Genomic DNA, 19,061 nt, shown 5'->3' with positions numbered 1-19,061 from the left:
TTTATATACCCCTATGATATTAAAAACCGACTTGGAAACCGGTAAGTTCCCCTGTCACAAACCATGTTATGCACACAATGAATATCAGTAGTAGATATAAAACACCAGGAGGACCTATTAGAATTTCTGGGTGCTCTGTTAGACTATCTCAATCTTTTAAAGTAATGGAATTGTACCATCTACAGATTTTCCTCTGTTACAGCTTTATACTTGCACATAAGTATGCCCAAAATTATGCCAGCAAAATCACCACATTCCTAGCAGAGTATAATTAACCATCACTGCTTTTGGAAATGACTTAGAGCCACATTCAAGAGAGATCTGATAGATGAGTCACTAAACTACATCACATCATGAAGATGTTCATGCCAGCAGTGAAGAGGAAACCTAATTTGCCACACTTGTTCTTAAGCTCAGTAGTATGCCAGGTACAATATTATATTTGTTTGCCATTATATAAATGGCAGCAATCTTATAATGGAAACAGTATGAATCGTCTTGATTTTATATAGGCCAATTTAATTTCTTAGGACACTGTTTTGACATCATACCAACTATAACTATAATCTGCCAATGTTCACCCTAGCTCTCATTTACTTTTTGTTTTAACTTCCATTGTACAGACCACCTGTTAAACATTAATGTTGATAAAAGTAAAGTATTGATACAAAAGAAAGAACAAGCAAATGATGGACAATATCTCAGGGAATACATGCATGCTCACTTCTATAAGAGCACATGTGGATGCAAACAACTGGGCTATAGTGTGTGCATGTGCGAGCTTGCAATTGGCTTGTGCAGATGTCCCACATTTTCAAATGTGAACTTGACATGTTACAATGTTACACACACTGTAATCAATACCAGTAAACTGAACTCACTTTGTGTAGGAGCAGAAAAAAAACTGGATGTGTTCAAAACACATCATAGATAAGAACACTAGCAAAGTATCAAGATTTTAACTGACCCCTGACCAACTTACGTAGTTCTAACAAGGATAAATGGCTCCCTTAAAATGGGTCAAACAAAAACTTTTGATACGATGTTGACCAGCATGGCATTAAACCCTGTAAGGAAAAGTGGTATAACATTTAGCTATGTAGTGTATGAACATGATTACCATCACTAGTGGTCATCACACTCACCATCACATGTACAATGAGGCTCTTGTGATTTACTCTGAATAGTTAGTATATTTATGCAGTGAAATTTTTTGTGTTGTCATTTGTGCCGGTAGGCATTGAGTGTCACTTTCTGGAAGTCTATACCGTGAATTCCTTTACGAAAAAATCAGTTGTGACCGGACCTGCAAAAACAGGGCATATCGATCTGCACATAAAACTTATTTACTTTTTCGTACTTTTATAGGGCATAACTGTTATGCTAGTCATGAAATTCTCAGCCACAAGACAAAATTTAATTGGTATAAGTATTCTATGGTAGTCCTAAGATATATGACCTGTTGAATGGCAGGATGTAGTTTGTGTCCACATGTGCAGGCTCGGTCACAATTAAAGAGCTACTTATGGAATCATTTCAAAACTAATTACTGTTATTTTCACTTTCCATGTCCTTGTTTTGTAATTGTGCTACCCCTGTAATTAATTTTTACGTATAAGTAATAAATAGTCATTAAAGCATTTTTGGTTGCCATTCACTTTATTTTTGTACCCCGTGGTGTGTAAATCTGTATATTTGTAAAGGAGTGAAAATAAAATAACCTTTTGCAAATTTGTTTGTCACTACTATCTTCCAAGCTGTAAAAAGTAAAACACTTCACACAAACCTTTACAGTAACACAACTACCATACACAGTAGTGACCAGACTATGGCAAAGCTTCTACTGCTACAATAAACAAAGGGCATGCTAGTTATAACATTTCTCTTTTTAAAAATTGCTTCACAGAACATTTATTCAGTCTGATTCAAACTCATAGTCAGAACCTGATGAACTATCAGAGTCTTGTTGTGCTGGTAGTCCAGGAATGTTAGCCGCACCTGTAGAACCATCCATCTGTGGTGCTGGAGCATCTGGATTTCTATTTGAAGAATTTACCACTTTGTATTTCCATAAATATACTGACTTACTCTAAATACGATGGATCCAGTCCTTTATTTCTCATTTCTAGTTCTAATTGAAGTGGATTTACACCCTAAAAATAAACTTATAGTGTAAATAGTTCTTCTTCATAATTAGAATATAGCCAACCAGTCTTTGCTTCCTGAAGTACTCCTTGTAACGTGGGTCATCCTTCACCTTCAAATCTGAAAGTTGTGATCACTCTAAACACACTTAAGAACAGGCATATTTTAAACTTACATTCTGGCTCCGGTGCTGCAAAACAACAGAACACAATACATAATGACAGAGATGATATGATGTACAACAGATTGCACACATTTACGAAGCTTTTATTTAACAAAAAACAAACGAAGTGTGCACCAAAAGGTACACAGTGAAACAGTTTTATGCGCTGCTTAAAATGATTGCTGTATTTGGATATGCGAGTTTCAATGAAGCAATAAAATTATTAGTGAATGGTTGGGGTTGAGCAGATATTTAAATGTACTATAAGTCTTATAGCTTTGTATTTGTCCTTTTAAAGTGTTTTATGGGATATGATGACATTGAACATGCAAGCAGCCAAGGGTATCACATGTGAATGCCTCAACTTTTAGCAACTGTAATTTCTAATACTACTGTATAGTTAAAGACTAAAACTTTGGCTAATTTGGCAAATGGAATTACATGACCTGAATAATAGTCACACCCTTAATATTTACCTCACCCTAATGTTAGCCACACCTACACCTTATAACACAATGATTATGTCAGATTTTTTTTAGCAATCACATCAGCTTAGCCATGTTGAAAGGATGGGTATTGAAGTATTGTGACAGGTATTGTGGGTGTTCCCTTCGATTATCGCAAGTTTCATTGTCCCACAAGAGTTGAAAATCTAAACATTGCTCTCGACATTACAAGAACCAGCGAACAATGCTTACACTTGTACGGTAGCTAGCTACCACTTGAATGCAACGTCGCTACGCGCAAGACTTGCTAATTAAGGGGAGTGGCAGCTGTTTCCATCGTGATTTGTCATCATGCAATGCGAGGGATAAAGACTCGCAATCGAAATGGCTGCCACACCCCTTAATTGGCAAGTTGTTTAATCACTCACACTCGCATGTAGCGATGTTGCATTTGAGTGATATAGTACGTGGTAGCTAAAAAACTTCAGGTGAAGCCCCCATTTGTCAAAGTTTTTTTCCGTCAGTTTAACAATAGTGGGTTTTCGCCAAACTTCTTTACCGCTAAAGTTTTTGGTACATGAAGTCAAGCAACATTGAAGAGATTATGAGATATTTGCATAATATAGTTTAGCAATGCCTAAGTCGAGTTAGTGCCCCCTACTGGTAGTGCAAGTTGTAGGCATTCTGTAATTGGATTTCACACTGAGTGATGGAATTCCTACCATATATTAATGTTGCAGGTGATTTAGTGCCAAGGGTTTTAATTTATCAATTGGAGGATTAATTTTTTTGTAAATTTTTTTTAAGTCCCTTACATATAAAAGTGCAAGAAATTTTACTTACAATGAAACAAGGGAGGTCGTCTACAACTACAGCTATAATGACATTTAATTCCTACGGCCTTTCAATAGTGTAGCCATGTTAGGTACCCACAAACATTTTTATGTATACTTCCATGAAGCCTTACACAGATATTTCTGCATTACTTTGCATTCTAATGGCTTGTGAGAAAGCTAGTACAGCAAGTTTCCTTGGTTATCCTGTGACCCTTCTTTCTATTACAAAGGTACTCTTTAACTGCTTCATTTGTAGAGACTGTGATAAGCTTTCCAGAAACAAACACTAGAATCACATGTATTTTATGGCTTCTCATAGTGTAGCGCTTGTTGCAGAGTGAACAATAAGCCACTGGCACTAGAGCCACATAACGTAGAAAGCCGATGCATGATCTGTTTATGTACAAATTATTGCTACTGTATAAATATCGGTAGCGATATCGGTCCTACTGCTGTTCTGTACCGATACCGATATTGGTAAAAATTACCATATCGGTGGCCGATATTTTAGCCGATCCGATTATCGGTACACCTCTACATGCAAGTGTAACCTACTGTATTTTCAATTTCAGCTATGCTCTACCCAAAGAACAGTACAAACTCTGCAATCAATCCACTGATTTCAGAAATCATGGATGATTATCTTGATAGCCAGCAATGAAACCACTACATGTTACTGTGAATCAATATCTATGTGGTAGTGGAGAAAGAAATGGGACACAAAGGAGGACAAAGTAAGTACGTTGGTGAAAAGGCACATCTCAGGCCAAAGGGATGGTAACATTGAACAGTGAAGAAATCAAGCCTGTAGCCTTAACCATACTTTAGCTGAATTAGTTAGTCAGTAGAAAACATTGTTAGGAGAGTTTGGAGTCGCTCTGAAGGCATTTTTGGGCTTGATTATATATGTCTACCAATCCGGTGTGAAGAAAAAGCAAGATGGTGACATTTTTGGGGCAGGAAAGCCCTAACCTTCACTATCCCTACTATACATACTACTGTACTGTATGATTCAATGCAGCTGGAAGTCCTCACAAACTGTACATACTACACACACACACACAACGCTGCACATGCATGCAGCAACACACACACAGAGTGAAAAGACTCACGTTCCTCTGTTTCCACTGGTGGAGGTGGTTGGTTAGTAGTTGGTTGTGGTTGGGCAGCAGTGGGCTGTCCACTAGCAGCAGCTGCTGCTGGGGTGGTTGATGGCTGATTACCAGCAGAGGCTAACGTCTCAGGAGGTTGATATTGTGATGTAGCCTGAATATCATCCAACCCTGATATGGACCCCAACTATGGGAAAAGAGGAAAACCATATCTTTTGAGAAACGCAAAAAGAAAATCACTATATACAAAAGAGGTTACCAAATATGGCATGATAGAGTAAATCTACCATGAAATCAGATAACCCAATATATGTATGTAGGTTCAACTAACTTTGTCTATACCAATCTCCTAACCTCACATTATACAACACATGAATAATCTAATTACACACCACGTATGTGCTTTTATAATACTCCATTGATAAAAATTAGAGTCGTTGTTATCTTTGTTGTCCTTGCTCTACTGGTCTTTCACAGTCCATGTTTTCAAGCATAGTTTATCACAGTAGTATGAGTGCATGCTATCAATATAATGATGGTTATTCACTATCATGATAATCAACTAATCACCACTATTGCTCGGCTCTAGAGGAAGTGTCTAGTTTAACCATGAAGAGCGTATGCTGTAGCAGGCAAATTCACTAACATTTTCACTTTCTTTTGCAAATAAAAAAATACCCACTAAATTTTGGCAGTATTTTTGATAAGTATTATCTTATTACAGGGGTATTCACTCTTGGTATCATGATACTATCAATATTGTGATATAAAAGTTACTGTCAATCATGAATATGATAAATGTACTATCACTCAGCTCTACTCTACCAAAACAGGCTCCAAATTATCTTATACACATGGTGTGCTCAAATCCATAGGGTTGTGGCAATAGAATGGACTACTGGACTAGTGCTTCAAATTTCATTTTTTATATTCCAGGGTACAGGGTTGTTTATTGCTGTATTTGTGAAAGAGAAATCCCTACTTGGCACTGTACATTCTCTACATTCTCCACCAAATCATCCTGCTTGCATATATAGCATGCCCTGTTTCAAAGTTGAATGTGTATATTTGACAATATAAATATTAAAGTCCATGTTTGATCCCCCAATTGTAAGCAGTATTGAAGAGAGATACTCTGGATCAAATGCTAGATTTGCACGAAGACACAGTGTAAATTTTTTCAGGGGACTAGATGTTATGCCTTCTTCATAGTTTTGTTCTACTAAAAAGGATTCTGTTTTTGTCCGCCCCAATTCAGGAGGGTGATCATGATGTGGAAGTTTTCAAAATACATTTTTGCGAGTCAAAATATTTTTCAAAAATTCCAATAGTATTACCTGCATGCATATCAGTTGTGTTACCAATGTTGTAGACAAACATATACCTTTGCTTCAAGAATATTGAGAGATATTTCCAATCGCTGGATACGCAGTCCTAAGTCAGCTAATCTCTGTAAAGTAGAAATTAGTAATCTATCTAGAACATTACCATGAGAGTCTTACCTCTTCACAGACTGAAGAGAATCTGTTTAAAAGTTTCGTTGTGTGTGTTATGAATCGGTTGATAAGTATTATTGTCTTGTTTGGATCAAGTGGGCTTACCTAAAATGTCATACTACACATTACAACACACCCACACATACACACACTCATGACATGCAGCACTTAATGCATCAGTCAATGGTCAACAAGTCAAGGACAAAAATTGTTGCAAGGTCACAGGTACACTGGATAAGAATATTTCAATACTTTGACCCAGTCTGTGTCTACATGACACCACCCACACCCACACCCACACAATCGCCAAAAGACATACTGGGAAAATAGTACCAGTGCCAGGGAGAACACAGTAGAAAACACAATGCACCCACTGAAAAATCAACAAGTACAGTGAACCTGGACATCATGCTAAAATCTCCTTATTAGAGAGGTACCCTGTTTCAAGAGTTTAGACGTATATACACTAATACAAATGGGACAATGGCGAGGACCATTCCACATTTCAGGGTGCACTTTCACCCCCCTGACTTTCTTAGGAGGTTACTGTATTTACAACTATCAAACAAGAACTATTTATTAATACCTTCGTATAATCAACTCCAGCTCCTACGATAGGCAAGCCGTGTTCATCCATGATGGTGGCTTATTCAGCAGGGAAACTACCTCGAACAGCTTTACTTGTTTCTAATTAACGCGCAACACAATTACTTCCAATTGTAGCGCATCAAACGTGCTATGCTAAGATCAGTCGTTGTACTTATCAGAGTAGCTTCACGCCAAACAATATCGCATTGTGGAGGATGTAATTTATTATTGAAGAGATTGTGTCCATTTAATCCCTACCATGCTCGTGTAAGTATATCATCGTCTTCTCTGCTACGGGGATTGGAGGAATTTTTTCCGCCATTGACCGGGAAGCCGTCCGACGTGGTAGAGGACGCGGAGAAGTCAGGTGAATTGTTTACCGTGTGTAAACCGGCTCCGTCTTTAGAGCTGTGTTTTAGGACGTCCTTGGAAGAAAGATGAATTGAGATTGAAGAGTAATGATGACCTTCACAAACTCTGGTGTGTGTAATTTGTGTGTGAAGTGGCCTATTTCACTGGCATACCATAACTAGTACTAATCTTGTGTGGCCTGACAGTTGTTTTCTCTTTCTCATTGGGTAGAGTGAAAAAGGTCTGGAGCACTTTAATTGCAAGGCCGGATCTAGCAGTATGGCCAGTATGGTTTTGGCTGTACCAGTTTTGAATAGCTTTTTTTAAAAGTGCATTTGCTATTAATAAAGCATGCACGTGCAATTAACAAAATATGCATGTGTGATCTGTGGCGAGGCTCTTGTCAGTTCAGAATTTGTCTTCATCAGTGGGCTTGCATTTTGATTTGCCAGATATTCCCTTGAAGCCACATCATCCAACTAATTTTGCTTTTCCGAGGAAACGTTTTGGCCAAACCAAGGTGGTATATCAATCCTTCCAGCCGTAATGTTTTCAATAAGCTGAACAACCTTTTGCTACTTCATGTCCACAAGGAGTATGCATGTTATTACTAGGTGTATTGGTGATTGTCCTATAAGGTGTGCCATATTTTCTACAATTTAGCCAACAGTTGTACAAATATGATCTTGTATTTGACTGTTTTCACATTATTCTTACAATTTAAACCTAAAATTTGATGCTGAAAGTGCTCCAGATCCCATTTGAGAGCACCAAATTTCAAAAATTTCCTGGGGGGGATGATGCCCCCAGACCCCCTAAATTTATTTGGCAACAGCTGCTTATAGTCTACTCAGATAGCCTGACCACTATTCAAGTGCTAGACACAAGGTTACATTACAAGTATGCAGTACTTATTATCCCATGTATTTGAACTCCACTGCAATATGACTAATAGCACAACAATAACCAGACTTACCTGTACGATTTATAGTTGATTTGATCAGTGGTAGATCTCAAAGAATCTTTGGACATTGACTGGATTGTAAATGTGAGGTTGTGATTAATAGACACAAAGTCCCATTCAAAAATCACATTTCTTTGGTGACACTGCCCAATGCATCAAAACAAGTGTAAGATTTGAACTGTACATGTTTCAGGTCGTTCTTCTCCCTATCTAATAACAAAAGGAAGGGGAAAAAGTGGTCTGGCCACACGAGACTAGACTAGTATTTAACTTTATTCTTTATATTTATTATGTGCTTGACTTGGTTGTAATTATGCTACTGCTAGAACAAATTATTTTGAATCATTTTCCACTACAGGTATGTGTTACTGAAAGAGCTCAACAAATTGATGACAATGCACCACGAGGCAAAGCGTGTGCACATCTTTATGCCAGGTGGTGAAAGAATAGGAAAAGTAAACAATGTTACAATGTCTGTTTGTTGTGTTACTATCATAACTTTAGGTGAAGACATCCATGCAACGACTGTATGAAGTTATTAAAGAAAGGGTAGGTTTATCAATTTATTGCATTGGTTGGTGCTTTTGTTTATCAAGTCCGGGGGTAAAATTAAAGGACAAAATTTTGCTATCCACTAAAAGCTTTGGGGTTCATGGCTTTGTGTACATAATTGATATTTTGAAATTCCTTTTTTCACTACAGCTATGGATAACGTAAGCCCTACGAAAGCCACACAATATGTAGGGATGGCTGAAACTGAAGTGTTGTGAATTGGTTGAGGTTTCCTTTGACGTTACTAGGGCTGTGCAATAAATGTTGATCAAAAGTTTTCCATAATTAAACCATTTTATCACGATAATGTAGTTAATGGCTTATCATACAGTACAGTATATTAGGGATCATGGAGGTTTTTCTGGCCAAAAATATCACCTTAAAACCAGCTTCACAAGACCATCCTGACACCTTGGCAGTATTGGTTAGGTATAACCAAGCCCAAAAGTGCCTTCAGTATGACCCTAAATGGTTCCACTAGATATATTGCTACAAAAATTTTTAATGTTTTTATTCAATTGAATTTTTTACTGACTGCCTGATGAATCAGAGTAGCTTGATGGCTTCCCTACATTTGTAAATACATATTTCCATGGTGACTGGATTTTATTGAAAGGCGCTTCTCTTACTGTACTTTGTTTGTTATTGTTGTGAAACAGGCTGAATGCAAAGCGTAATGGCCACTTCACTTCGAGTCAGTAATTGATATTTTTGTGGGACACAGGAAATTTAACAAAAGAAAAATTTGACAAAATTTTAATCCGTTTCATTCATCAAAGCTGATTAATTGTGAATTCGTCAAATTTTCCTTTTGGCAATATCTAGGGATTCGATGTCCTCTAGTACATCTGCAGGTATAGGAACTCCTTTGTGTCCCTACTTTTTTCTTCTATGATCCCTAATCGAACTTAAAATTCTTAATTTTTCCTTATACTTGTATCATGAGCATATATACTCTAGATCTTGCATGATGTGCAAATAATAAGTAATACTTTTCAAAATAGTGTTTACAACACTGCCACTAGTTGAAGATCTTTCTCACAAATATACCCTCTGACTGCTGTTGATATAGTAGTCTACGAATATTTACATTTGACGAAATCATTCTCTTAAGGAAATCTCCATTATATTATATCTTAACACAACAATCAGATGTTACACTTGTGAGAAAGGTCTCTAAGTTGTGACAAGCACTACTTGTTATCATTTTATTAAACTGTCTTGTAAACACACTAGATTTTCAATTATTTCAATGAACTTGGTTTACATATCATTGAGTAATACAACAACTCTTCAATGTGTTTTTACTATCAATGGGTCACAATTACATGTAAAATGAAAATGATGCTAGAGAGTGTCCCTTTTTAAAACTTCTACAGGTCAATTTTCCTTAGTGACAGCTCTATCAAACGGTACAGTTGTACTGTTTAAGTAGGGATCGTGGTGAATGTTTCACATGCCGCCCAAAATTCCGCCTTTAAAAACCATCCTACAGACATTTTACACGGCGAAAATCACCTTTACGGAATAGTACTAGTCCATAAAATACAACAAAACACTTACAGGTGGCCGGATATATATATATATTTTAAGGGGGCAAGCAACTATGTCCTATGGCTTCTGTGAATAAAATTATGTGTTTTATATGAAGCTGTAAACCAACACAAATACTGTTCTCCACCTGGTGAATAACACATGTTTTAGTTGAGACATTGAACTTCTGTTTAGTGTAAATCTGAGTGAAACCCTCTGAAATATGTACAAATTATGGCGTGGTTACAAACACTGTAATTTTAGCACTAAAATTGATTCTCCTCCTACAGCTAATTGTGAAACTCCCCAAAACTTCTTGCAGTGGCTTGTAATAACATTATCTTTAAAAGTATGGAAACAGATTTTAGGAATGACTACTATGGCTTCGAAAAAGGAGATTACTGTTTTTCATAGAAATTTTAGAGAGTTCAATAGCTCATTTGATAAAGTACTTCAAAAATTTGCTTCCATACTTTTGTTACTAATATACTTAAGTAGCAGATGACAAAGTTTAAGAAGCGTAGAACTAAAACTGTGAGACTAGATCCAAAATTTGTAGAATTCTCATTCTTTAGGTCTAAAATACTTAACTGAGCCTTAAAGTCAGTACTTCTAACTGGAGATGGTGATTTTTAATTACCACAAACACATTTGATGCAAAAGGGGATGGAAAGCAAGTACAGATCAATGAAAACAAAGATTTTGCATGTGAAGCCATAGGAATTAGTAGCGTGCCCCCTTAAATCGCCAAAAACTCCAAATTTAGTCTCACTGCCTCACTCATTACCTGACCATAGTCGCAAGCCTAGAGCCCAAGCGAAGCAGCACACGGTCACCATTTTACGCTACAACAACAAACTCACTGGTGGGATGTGCCTTTTGGGGTTCCGACGAGTGTACACCCTGTGCGCCTTGTCTTTTCTTTTATCTTCAATCAGGCTGCTTGTCTTCTTCTTCATCCAACAAAACCATATCGAGGTGTTAATTTTCCATATCAACACTTTCTTTAAGCAGCATAATAGACTCCACAAAATTATTTAAGGTGCTTAGAGTATGCTACTGTACTACTGTACGGAGGAAGATCACGCCCATTCTTTATCCTACATATATCAATGTATCGATCAAGACCACGCCCCTTTTTACGCTAGCTGTATTTGTGACCACATACCTTCAAGTTGGTAGGCTGATTCGAGATACTCTAGTCTAATAATCGATCGAAACCACGATGAACACACCCTTTTTGAGCAAGCACATCTTTTGCAGGCTGACTTGAGATACTCTAATACAGCAGTCACCCTAATAGAACAGTCACACGTTTATAGCTAGCTGTATGCTTTAACAAAAAAACTAAACAAACTAGTATATTAAAAATTATGAATTTAAAAATGAAGTAGGGTTCCAAGCAATAAAAAGTAGTGAAAGTTATTACTGCATAGCTCAGTGGGAAATCCCTACTTTGGCATGGTATAACAATTTTTGTGTTCAGTGCCAAAGTAGGGATTTCCCACTGAGCTATGCTGTAATAACTACCATTGTTCATCTCTTGTTTCACTACTTTTTATCGCTTGGATCCCTACTTCATTTTTAAATTCATAATTTTTAATATACCAGTTATGATAAGTGTTTTATCATGATTATTACACAGCCCTAAGATGTTTGATAAAGTGTGACTCAAGTTCCTCTGGGGCAATACCACAACCTTAGTATATGAATAAATGTGTATGACCACCCACTGTACCACCATAATAATTATACTCTACAGTGTTTGTGTGTATGACCTAGCCATAATTATATTTCAGGATAAAGCAGTGAAAAAAGCTAAGGAGATGATTGAGAAAAGGAAGATGGATGGAGACGTATCCAGGGCACTGGAAATAATGGACTACAATATTGACTTGAAAGAGAACCCGAAACGAGACAAAGAATTCGCCCGTCATCTTCGTTACTCCAGATACTGGAATGACGACAAGAAAAAACATGAAGTAAACAAGAAACCAGTTAAAAGACAAGGTCACAAATATGGTAAACTTATGGACCGAGACTTTAATTTTGAACGTGAAAACATGAAAGAGAAACATAAAAATAAGATAATTGTAGTACCATAATTCAAAATAAATATATGTAATAGTTGTAGAAACTGTTCAGATCAATAATTGTCTCCTACAGGGGAAAATGTGAGGCCTGGCTCACGAGTAGTTCTCGGTCTTCATTTCATTCAGACCTAATAAATCATTTTGTTCAAATGTTCTTGTATAGCTCTCCACTGTCATATTAGGATCAGTTTGAGGAGCATGGGGATTCTGAAAGAAACATGCAATAATAACAAAAATATGCTAGTCCCAATGCCTCACTTGAATAAAACTGTTTCCAGCAGGGTCGTCCAGTATTAAATGTACATTAAGCCGATTACCACTTACAATCTACAATGGTGTACATGTGTAGTGTTATTGAAGACATTTGCTCAGTACTTGTGTACCTCTGTGAGTTTGCCGATGAAATCTGAAAAATTTTGTTGCTGAGTGCTATCACCAGCACCAAATGGATTAGCATTTAACAACTAAAGAAACAAGACAATAAAAATTGTATGGGTCCCAATGAATCATTTTACGACCAATTTCACTGACTGAAATATATTTGGGAAGCTATTATAATTAGTTAAATACATTTAAGGTACATTTTGATTTCAGACCTATAGATTTCCCAGTCTTAGTGTTACACACAGATACACAGTACCTGTATTCTAATACTATCTAGTAGTCCCTCTACTGTAGTGAATTTGCCACTCAGTCCACCTGACTCCAATTCCAGTTCTAGTTCAGGGACCATCACCATCGCTGACTCTGACTGTTAACAATATATGTAGATGAGTAATAGTATGTTTATATATCTCAGTGTACAGGGGCAGAAGTAATGTCTGGTCACTACTATACACACACTATCCAGATGGAATGCAAGGAAATTACATTTACATCACTGCGAGCTGATTAGAGAGCTGGCAATGTCTCTGTTGGGTAGCTGAAATGTTGTCAAAGTTCTGCCTCAAAAATTCAGCTGTGCCATAAAATGTTTTCACCTGACTGGCACATTAGAGAGTCCAGAGCCTAAAACTTCACTACTCATAATTTTTATTGAGTGCTGTATTACAAAAAGTGAAAATTCTAGTCAGTTTCATCAAGTGTACAAAGCAATCCGATTGCCTCTGCCAACATTCGTAGTCAGCGAGTGTGTGCAACAGTGACCAGGTGTTTGCCACAGACACTCAGTAAATGTCTGGTGCACAAGACTAGCACATCTGTGCTGTGAACACAGTAGAACCTCAGATATCCCATAGCCTCTGAGGACTACATGTACCTGTAGCTGTATAGTAACACTATGTTTTAAAAAAATTATATACTCAGACTCAACTATTCTAATAGAGCAATCATTTTCCATTGAAGAATACTATCACTGCATATCTTAGTTACTTAGACAATAGCCTGTAGCTGTGTGACCACTAAAGCAAAGTTCCTTGCTAGTTATAAAACACATAGCAAATTCAAAGCATTCTTCTCATGCCATAGTAGAGTGAATTATTTACAAGTACCACCAACCAATAAAGAGTATTGAATACAGTGGAACCTGTCTTAAAAAAGGATGCTATTCATTTAACCACCTTATAAAGGACAGTTTCTAAAGTCTCTGTAGACCTGTACCAATACAATTTCACCTCTAAAAAGGGCAACCTCTTATAACAGAAAAATGTAATCAAAATTGAATGGTCCCAAAGTATCCATTATAATAGAGGTCCACTTTAAGTAGCTACACATATAGTAATTGCAAAAATCACAAAAAAAAACAACTCAATAAATGATGTAAAATACAAACCTTCAACACATCTCGGTTAAGGTCGGCTATGCTGGTGATGTGAAGAGTAAACTTTACACCTTTCTCTGACACTCCACCTGTTATGGTATGATAACAACACCATATACGGTACACCCTTCTCCTTACCTCCTGTCTTGACCTCATTTGTACGATGTCCACACATCTCACAATTTAGTGCCATAACAACAACCTCCTTAAAATATGGAATTTCTATACATCATTAAGGTACAGTAACAGTACAGAACGCATAGTAACCACTTTGTCAGAGCAGGAGCAACAAATTTTAAAGTGGTCAGATTGACATTTAGCAGTTATTGTACAGTGCAGACTAGGGGCTGAAACGGATAGCAACTTTTACTATCCGGATATCCTGAACAAAACCTATCCGGATATCCTACGGATAGTGACATCATCACTTGCTATAGAAACATTTTATAGTTTATTGTAAACATCCTTGTTTTACTAGTACTAGAAGCAAACCAACATTAACATGATAGCAAAAGTTTGTGGTAATGTTACAGTGTTACTTTGCACTATCTGTAACAAGATTGGCAGCTGGAGAAAACATGAATACAAGATGTAGCAGTTGCTACAAGACTTTTTCCAGGTACAACTAGTCGTAAAGAACTCTTTATAAGGCAATAACTATTCTGTTACAACTTCTTCAGCAACATCCACAGGGTCGGGAGCAAACTGATTAACTTACCAGGCTGCTGTTAACTTCACATAATCTAGTTTAGCTAACTCTCCATGATGAAAATTGATTCATCTAGTGATGAGAAAGTTGGACAGATAAATGGCTTTAAGTTATTACTATCCGCTTGGCTTCAAAGTACTATCCGGATAGTAAATTATTATCCGGATATCCGGATCATACGGATATCTGTTTCAGCTCTAGTGCAGACATGGGGCCACCAAGTACATGAGTACTTTTACTTAAGTACAGATTTGAAAGTACTTGTACTTTACTTAAATACTTTCTTAATTTCTCCAATGTACTTGTACTTATACTCAAGTACTTTGCTAATGACTTGTATGTACTTGAGTATTTAAAGTACTTGTAAGTACTGCAAACATTGTACATAGTTTGTACACAGTGGGTGGGTGTACAATGAGAATATCAAAATTGTATGAAAGTGCAGTTTTACAACTTCTTGCAATTCTTCTACCACCTTCCCCAACCTTACTATGTATCATGTTGCCACGATTAATGATGTCATAGCATTCTGGCAAACAAAAACAATGCTGTTGTTCAAGTCAGTGCATTTTAAGAGTTTAAGAGAGAGAGAGAATGGTTGACAAAAAACCAACCACCCTAGGCACACTTACATACTACAATATACTGAATATAGCATATATTTTACTACAGCAAAATGTACTTATACTTTACTTAAGTACTCTCTTGGTTGCTGCTGGAGTACTTGTACTTGGAAAATTCAAAAGTACTTTACTTAAGTACTTTTAAATGTACTTGGCCTCATGTCTGGTACAGTGGGTCCATTGTAAGACAAAGGTATACAGAACACACTCAGCTAATGTGTAGCATGCTCCAGCTAGCAAATCAATAGCAAGTTTAACAATGAATCTTAACCAATGATCACAACAGCAGCAACCAAGAAAGAATGTATCTGACTGTTCTATTAGAGTATGTCAAAAAGTAGTCAGGTTGAAAGCTGACAACTGGACTGGTGGCACCACTCCTGCACTTTGTAGTACAGTTGAGTCAGCTCAAACATCCAATGCTTGTCTATATTCGTGTTGAATGGTGACACCTGAATACTCTATATTACAGTGGTTAGATGTACTAGCCATATCCTGGTGTTATGAATACAAGACAAGTGACAAACTACAGGTCAGTTCCAGGGGCTGGACAATGTGAAATAGGCATACAAAGACATGATGTTCAGTATAATATATTCACATGTACATGTGCTGTGTGTTATGTAAACCTTAAGGATACTACTCAACTTCATTCTAGTCTCAACTGGTGAATTACACGCAGGACAGTTACTGGGAATACTCAACACCTGTAGATACAAAGAAAGATAAAACTAATTTCACAGCTACAGTATCCACGTTCCCTTTCACAACAAATTACTGGGATCTGTTTCAGGCTGGGTAAAAGTATCAGTCTACTGAATTGGAATCATATTTGCTGCCATTTTTTCCCTCATACAAATACGGCATCATTATATGCACACACCTCATCAGGGCCAATATCATCATTTGGATCTGAAGATGACACTCCATTTTTGTCTACTTGTTGATCAGACTGCAATGCCATCTGTACAATATTATCTGGTAAAGAGTTATAACACAGTGGGTAACTGGGACCTGTGATATCCCTAACTGAAGGTCTTGCTCTGGTGTTCTCGTGTAGTGTTCTGTTTTTAACTGAGGATCATTCTTTGGGGCATGATTAGCAGTGAATTAAGGAGAACACAAGTCACATGTACACAAAAAGGACACACACACACACACACACACACACACACACACACACACACACACACACACACACACACACACACACACACACACACACACACACACACACACACACACACACACACACACACACACACACACACACACACACACACACACACACACACACACACACACACACACACACACACACACACACACACACACACTACTGTACTTATGCACAACAATGCACTAACAAGAAGCATATGCAATGTAAGTTATGTAACATACAAAGATTGCATACACAGTACAATAGTTCAGCAGCACAAAATACTCTAATAGAACAGTCACTACAGTTAAAAGGATATGGATTATCTACAAAACTGTTTCCAGCAGGATCATCTAACACCTAAATGACAGAAAATATATTAACGATGTAATGTAGTTTATAGAAATAAAGAAATTCTACCAACTAGAGCAAACATATTTCATACACTATGATTTTTGCTCGGCGGCATTGAAATTTGCATACACGTACATGTATTAGTAACAGGAAATTATCAAGAAGGAATATCAGTATATAGTCAGCTTCACTATTGCTATGAAGTTGTATGCATCCCAAAAACCAAGAATGTAGTCCAGTACAAGTATAGGTGGGTGAGCAACCTCAGTGTTAAACCATCAACAAATTGGGTTAAAAACTGGTATTTTGATATACTGGTTATCAAAGACTGTCACAGAACACTACTAACTTTTTGTGACCCTTCCCATCTATGATTGTACTATTGTTCTTACTACTGTGAATGGTGATTTCACTTCCATACAGTTTCTTAGTGTGGAAATGAATCCATCAATTTTGGTGGCCATGTCAGGATCAGATATCTGATGAAAAGAAAAATTAGTCACCATGTTGGGTGACTACCAACTAACCCTTCTGACAGTTTGGTCCTGGTCTAAACCAGTAATTGTTCTATCTAGGATTCCTTCCACTGTTGATATCACTATAAGAATGAGACACAACAAAAGCTGCATCACAGATGTCAGAGACAGACAGACACACATTACCTCCTTTCTGTGTGTTAACTGGCACTTCAAACTCTAGTTCAGGAATTGAGAAAGACGCTGTATCTGATTTAACCATCTGACGATTAATATCCTAAAAAACAGATACATCTTGATGATTCAGGGATATTATCCACAATATAGAGCACAGGACCAGGATTAAGAACATAAAATCATAATTTAAACTTCCCACTGTTATGATTACTACAGCATAGCGTAAGTCGCCAATGATTGGCACCATTTCATCGCGCAATTGTAATTCCTTATTCAATGGCGTATGAACTTCCGGTTTAAACCATTTAATAGAGCAGTCCTTCGTCTCTTAGTGCACCAAATTTTAATTATCTCACGCGAGTGAACATCCTGTTATAAGGAAAATCACGATGCCTATTGTGTGCCAATTATCAGCATGGGGTACCTATTATCGGCAACTGTACTTTCATGATTGCACGACCAATTATCGGTACAATGTGCGATTTTGTGTGTAACTCCATGATGCCTCATTGGTTCTTTGTGTAATCTTTATGTGAGGTGCAGTCCTTGGAAAACTCCGTTTTACAGAAGTTTTACGAAGATGAGGCCAGCCGTTCAAGAGATATTCAGGGTAGACGTAAAAGCATACTGGTTTCTAATATAAAATTATTTTTACGCAATTCCATGCTTAACCAGCATAGCTTGTATAGCGCTTTAACAACAACAATCACCGAATGAAAACGATTAGAAGAAATGTTTTAGATGATATAACAGACCATTGTGGAACTTGGTAGCCTTCATATACCCTGTAGCTTCTATAGTTTACAAGTGCCAACAATTGGTACCTGCCAATGATTGGCGACTTACACTATCACACAAAGGTTAAGCAATAAAACAGATTGCTAGTAGTGTACAAAGTTCAAGTATGCCAATAAGTCTGGCAGCATTTTTAATTTTATTACTATTGCATCTGGTACGTTATCTATAGTTGTGACACACACTTTGCAAACCAAAGTCACTGACCATATAAAGCATAAATTACTTTTAATTTCTTCATCACAATATTGATAAAAGAATAAACTATTGATCATGACATGTATCTAATTGGCTATTTCACTCTACATACTAAACAGAGAAGCTATCATGTACAATACACCACATTATACAGCTAAAAGCAAAAGTACCTGTGGATGGCACACTTTAAATGTGTAGCGCACTCCTTTATCTTGCAGAGGCGCACCAGGTTGTATCTCACAATTACTGGCATTACAGTGTGGACAGCTGAAAGACATCAATATCACCTCACGAAACATCGGGATCTTTGTTAACATCAGCCTCGTAGTACCCTATACACGTATCAGAATAACACTTACCACAACACAATTGCCTTACATTTTCCCCGCATTGCATGCAAAGGCTTTCTATCTCTGTCGTTTCCGCTTCTTCATCAGCATTTACATCCATAAACAGTGGCTTCTCATTGCTGCTACCTTGTATCAACAAACCTTCTGTTGCTCCGCTAGCCATAACTTTGGTAAAATTATAT

The 19,061-nt window shown here is 37.1% G+C and overlaps 3 protein-coding genes across 4 annotated transcripts; 1 reads left to right on the top strand and 2 right to left on the bottom strand.

Moving 5' to 3' along the window:
- Positions 1 to 1,867: 1,867 nt before the first annotated feature.
- On the bottom strand, positions 1,868 to 6,942 carry LOC136266658 (WASH complex subunit 3-like). Its single transcript, XM_066061657.1, has 8 exons — positions 6,785 to 6,942; positions 6,205 to 6,303; positions 6,087 to 6,152; positions 4,703 to 4,889; positions 2,321 to 2,335; positions 2,210 to 2,265; positions 2,089 to 2,153; positions 1,868 to 2,039 (listed from the first exon to the last, which is right to left on the bottom strand). The coding sequence occupies exons 1-8, from the start codon at positions 6,833 to 6,835 to the stop codon at positions 1,916 to 1,918; spliced, it is 663 nt and encodes a 220-aa protein (XP_065917729.1). The 5' UTR covers positions 6,836 to 6,942; the 3' UTR covers positions 1,868 to 1,915.
- On the top strand, positions 6,895 to 12,353 carry LOC136266657 (large ribosomal subunit protein uL29m-like). The gene is made up of 5 exons (XM_066061656.1): positions 6,895 to 7,153; positions 7,206 to 7,266; positions 8,460 to 8,556; positions 8,606 to 8,650; positions 11,986 to 12,353. The coding sequence occupies exons 1-5, from the start codon at positions 6,937 to 6,939 to the stop codon at positions 12,289 to 12,291; spliced, it is 726 nt and encodes a 241-aa protein (XP_065917728.1). The 5' UTR covers positions 6,895 to 6,936; the 3' UTR covers positions 12,292 to 12,353.
- Positions 12,246 to 19,046, bottom strand: LOC136266655 (zinc finger protein ZPR1-like). Of its 2 annotated transcripts, XM_066061653.1 has the most exons (16): positions 18,908 to 19,046; positions 18,700 to 18,861; positions 17,546 to 17,636; positions 17,411 to 17,481; positions 17,276 to 17,362; positions 16,849 to 16,889; positions 16,385 to 16,469; positions 16,254 to 16,334; positions 16,011 to 16,077; positions 14,177 to 14,260; positions 14,051 to 14,127; positions 12,920 to 13,030; positions 12,663 to 12,743; positions 12,538 to 12,606; positions 12,408 to 12,486; positions 12,246 to 12,346 (listed from the first exon to the last, which is right to left on the bottom strand). In XM_066061653.1, the coding sequence occupies exons 1-16, from the start codon at positions 19,040 to 19,042 to the stop codon at positions 12,333 to 12,335; spliced, it is 1,335 nt and encodes a 444-aa protein (XP_065917725.1). In that variant the 5' UTR covers positions 19,043 to 19,046; the 3' UTR covers positions 12,246 to 12,332. The 2 variants fall into 2 exon arrangements, with proteins under 2 accessions (XP_065917725.1, XP_065917724.1); XM_066061652.1 differs by having other exon boundaries at positions 12,246 to 12,486.
- Positions 19,047 to 19,061: the final 15 nt, after the last annotated feature.

The sequence above is a fragment of the Dysidea avara genome, chromosome 9 (genome assembly GCF_963678975.1).
Source record: "Dysidea avara chromosome 9, odDysAvar1.4, whole genome shotgun sequence".
In the NCBI taxonomy this organism is placed as follows: domain Eukaryota; kingdom Metazoa; phylum Porifera; class Demospongiae; order Dictyoceratida; family Dysideidae; genus Dysidea; species Dysidea avara.
This window is presented reverse-complemented; position numbering and strand designations above follow the sequence as displayed.

What these genes read in the sequence shown, in the direction of transcription:
- LOC136266658 (XM_066061657.1), bottom strand. Translation starts at nt 6,835, where the DNA reads ATGGATGAACACGGCTTGCCTATCGTAGGAGCTGGAGTTGATTATACG. An exon ending in TCAATATTCTTGAAGCAAAG is followed by an intron (nt 4,890 to 6,086) that starts GTATATGTTTGT and finishes CTTTTCCCATAG; the next exon opens with TTGGGGTCCATATCAGGGTT. An exon ending in CTGGATCCATCGTATTTAGA is followed by an intron (nt 2,040 to 2,088) that starts GTAAGTCAGTAT and finishes TTCTTCAAATAG; the next exon opens with AAATCCAGATGCTCCAGCAC.
- LOC136266657 (XM_066061656.1), top strand. Translation starts at nt 6,937, where the DNA reads ATGCTAAGATCAGTCGTTGTACTTATCAGAGTAGCTTCACGCCAAACA. An exon ending in GTGGTGAAAGAATAGGAAAA is followed by an intron (nt 8,557 to 8,605) that starts GTAAACAATGTT and finishes TCATAACTTTAG; the next exon opens with GTGAAGACATCCATGCAACG. An exon ending in ATGAAGTTATTAAAGAAAGG is followed by an intron (nt 8,651 to 11,985) that starts GTAGGTTTATCA and finishes ATTATATTTCAG; the next exon opens with GATAAAGCAGTGAAAAAAGC.
- LOC136266655 (XM_066061652.1), bottom strand. Translation starts at nt 19,042, where the DNA reads ATGGCTAGCGGAGCAACAGAAGGTTTGTTGATACAAGGTAGCAGCAAT. An exon ending in TTCAGTTAGGGATATCACAG is followed by an intron (nt 16,335 to 16,384) that starts GTCCCAGTTACC and finishes AATATTGTACAG; the next exon opens with ATGGCATTGCAGTCTGATCA. An exon ending in AAATGAGGTCAAGACAGGAG is followed by an intron (nt 14,128 to 14,176) that starts GTAAGGAGAAGG and finishes ATACCATAACAG; the next exon opens with GTGGAGTGTCAGAGAAAGGT.